The 3782-nt window shown below is 34.5% G+C and overlaps 1 protein-coding gene across 1 annotated transcript; it reads right to left on the bottom strand.

The window, feature by feature from the left end:
- Positions 1–1069: 1069 nt before the first annotated feature.
- Positions 1070–2671, bottom strand: LOC141433855 (SET domain-containing protein 4). Its single transcript, XM_074095954.1, has one exon. The coding sequence runs from the start codon at positions 2471–2473 to the stop codon at positions 1103–1105; it is 1371 nt and encodes a 456-aa protein (XP_073952055.1). The 5' UTR covers positions 2474–2671; the 3' UTR covers positions 1070–1102.
- Positions 2672–3782: the final 1111 nt, after the last annotated feature.

Below are 3782 nucleotides of genomic sequence, written 5' to 3'. Positions count from 1 at the left end.
GACAGCCTGGTGTGTCATCATGACAAGCGGAACATAAGTGACTTTTTAACTTTTTCATTTCTTCGCTCTGGATCTTTGTATATTGAGCCCACCAGTGTGTAAAAAGTTTCAATTTCTCTGATAAAAATATACTTACTCCATGGATTCCGTTCGAGAGGTATTTATACTCTTATTACCCGACAGCATAGGAAAGGATAGATACGTTCTTTTTTGCAGGCTGTGCACGAGTTTGTGCTGTGTATTCGGTCCCCACATCTTTTGAGTGCGAACTACACGCACTGGAAAAATGTTTACGCGCATCTGAGTGCTCCCAGTTGCATATTTGTCAATTTGCCGCCACTTTCTTTTCAGACCAATTGGGCACCAACACAGATATAGATCTTAGTGACGTAACGAATGTCATTTTTTGAACATTTGCGAATGCGAATGCGAATATCTGCTACCGACATTCGCGAATGCGAATATTCAATTTTTCGTTTTGGCGCCAAATTGTCTATGGCAGTCTCGTTCGAACAAAGTACGTTCCGATTGTACTTTGTTCCGAGCGAGAATTACCCAGTTTATACGAACGCATCGCAAAGTAAGTAAATAAATAATATCAAATGATTAAGTGAAGACTGATAATGTGATTACGAGATTAAGTAATTTTTTATTATAAAAAACATAAGAATGAATATATTTATTAACCTATCTATTATCTATTTTTTCTGATATTCATATTCGCAAAACATTCGCAGAAATTTTGCGAATGCGAATATTCGTTACATCACTAATAGATATCATATCTGTGGGCACCAACTATGGAAGTAATAAAAATAAGGACATACTTTCATGGCACAAACCAACACCAATCATGACATTGTGTGCTCATATTACATACTCTTCCTGTTTTGCAAACATGTGTTACGTAGACTCAGATTACTCCTTTTCTTTCAAAACTGGAAAACATTTTAAGTCTGCGTGCCAAAAAGCCAAAAATGCTTCAAGACAACCCAAAAATATTGATTTCATCCATCAAAATTCTGCATAACCAGTAGGACTCGAGATTCATTGAAATTTTTGAGAAACAAAAGCTAATGTAATAAAACAACTATTGCTAATTCTAACATTTAATAAATTTCTCTAATATATTAACATATTGACACATAAGTGAAACACAATTATTTATAATGACACAATTTTCATAAGACTCTAATTTACTAACTGCTTCTTTGATTTCACTAAGTTTTTTCTCTACCATTGGTGTTATTAGTTCATTGAGAGCTCTATCATTTGAGCAAATGGCAGCAGAATAGATCAGTCTGCTGACATCCTTTTCTCCATCATAGAAATACTTAACAACCATAAGAAGCGCATAAAAGTTAAAACTGAGGCCTCTCAAGTCGATGTATAGGTCCTTACCTAAACTATGGCTGTTAACAAATGAAATTTGTTCCTGCGATAGCTTTATACCTTTGCTCTTTAAAAATACAATGATGTCATCAAAATTGAAAGTTACGTAATCCAGTTCATTGGCAGGCAAGAAAAATCCGTATTCTGTGATTAGTTTTAAATTGTGACTGTCGCCATAACATATAAATACTTCTGTATAGGGATCAAAATTGTTTTTGGTGTATATGGAAAATCTAACATCAGAAAATAAGTTTTGGCTTAGGTTTGTCAAACTTATATTTTCTATGTTCTTACTGACCAAAAGTTTTGTCTCGTTTTTGGCATTGGGACTATGATTGATCATATCTAAGAAGGGACATAACGATATCTTGGTATTATCAGTAATAAGACTCAGTACAGAGTTTTCAACATTTTTCAGATCTATAACATTACTTAAATCCATATAAACACATCTAGTATTGACAGTAAAATATGCCCATTCATAAATAGACAGTGTAAAATTTTGTTTAAATTTAATAACATTGCTTTCCTCGCTTGTACTATGGTTCAAAATATCTTTGAAAATAAGGAATGATGTGTCAATTATATATTTTTGTTTAGTTATTACAGCTAATATATCTGTGTCTACATATACTTTTGTTTCATTTGGCAAAAAATATGGTACAGTATACTCTTTAGGTAAGCTCTCTAAATACACAAACCACTTTGATTTTTTACCCTGTGATCGTAAAAACGTCAAGTAAAATGCCATTAACGCCTGAAATGACACTGAATGCTTATATTCTAAGAAACTAAGTTTCTTGTTTTCCAAGAATATATTACAAAATGTAGCATCCATCAAAATACTGGTCACATTGATAGTTAAGTTAAGAGGTAAATTCATAAGTTCTTCTCCTGGTGTTATCTTCTTTTTCGTGAGAACGCCACGACCTGTAGCATCGAACACCGCTAACACTAGTTTGTTGTTGTAAAACATGCCCTCTTTAGCGAGCCACGAGTTTAATTGAATTAATTCACTTTCAGCACTGCAAGTCCTAAAGCTACGCGCCTTTTGGCTTCGTATACGTCGAGTCCTACCCATATTCAAGCACAGTAGGAATTGTTTTTAAGTGTCGAACTTTTTAGATACTACAAAATATTCCAAAGGAGCTTGTTTCGATTTGAACATTATTTATTATTATTAGTTTACGTTTAGGTACTAGGATAGGTAGGAATAGGAGTATATAATTGATTGATTTTGATTTTGATCACATTACAGTACGCTTTTAGTTCAGGTAAATTGACATTTCGTTTTGTTATGGCGCTTCAATTTAACTTACTTTATTTCTTTATTTATTTATTGATATACTGACAGAGTTTAAATGGAAAATTACAGTTTTTTTTCGCAATGCTTTTTATGTGCTATGTTCATTTATTTATTTATTTGTTTCCGATTGAATTGGAAATTTCTGGCTTACAGTGACAATAATCACGGACAATAATATTATTTTGTAGTGTCGAAACGCTAAATCAATACATCTTTCTTTCTTTACAGCTTTTCCCGCCAAAAAAACAATACGGAAACTGGAATTAGTTCATTAAGTTAGTTGAAAGCGCGTTTTCGATGAACGGAGAAGTCTTTATCTTTTTACTTTGACCATCATGAAATACTTTCTATTCTACCATTCTATCATGCCGAGCGCATATCGTATCATTATGCTACATTTACACCTTTGCCGAGGCTTGCCAAGCGTCTACAAACTCCAAGCTCCAAGACTATACAAACTCTTGAACGCCATTTACACGCTTGCAAGCGCGTCAGTGTATTCCGGACAGGCAAGCATGGCAGACGTGGATCTCGAAGCTGCTTCGGCTCTTGTGTTGAGCTTGACATATTTTTATTTAAAGAAAAAGGATAAAATTTCTTCGTTAGTCCAATCACTCATAATGGTCACTAAAATTTATTCCATATGTACGTCCGTACGGCGAGAGCTCCAGCGACAGTAAAGCCTGGTTCACATTTTATCTGTCGTGTTGTGACTCTCTCTCTCTCTCTCTCTCTCTCTCTCTCTCTGTGCTTGTGATGCAACACAACACAAGCCGTCACAACACACTGCATGAGATAAATATGAACGCAAGTATATAAAATGTATGAAAACGATACCGTTCTGATGCGTCACGACACAACACGAACAGATAACCTTTGGAGTGGCGGCGGGCGCCATATTTAAAATTTACCGTCAGGTAGCGCGGCCATTTAGAAAAAATCTCCCTTGAGTGGCAATGACACGCCTGAATTAATTTCGCGAATTTGCGTATTTTATAAAAATATCACCGAAAAAATCATTTTAATGTTATAAGTATATATATAAGCCTTACTTAGTGATAGTTTAGCATAAAATGGCATGTGT

The sequence above is a fragment of the Choristoneura fumiferana genome, chromosome 12 (genome assembly GCF_025370935.1).
Source record: "Choristoneura fumiferana chromosome 12, NRCan_CFum_1, whole genome shotgun sequence".
Taxonomy (NCBI): Eukaryota; Metazoa; Arthropoda; class Insecta; order Lepidoptera; family Tortricidae; genus Choristoneura; species Choristoneura fumiferana.
Note: the sequence above shows the minus strand (reverse complement) of the source record. Positions and strands in the feature narration are given on the sequence as shown.

Excerpts from the sequence above, each read along its gene's own strand:
- LOC141433855 (XM_074095954.1), bottom strand. The coding sequence starts at position 2,473 with ATGGGTAGGACTCGACGTATACGAAGCCAAAAGGCGCGTAGCTTTAGG.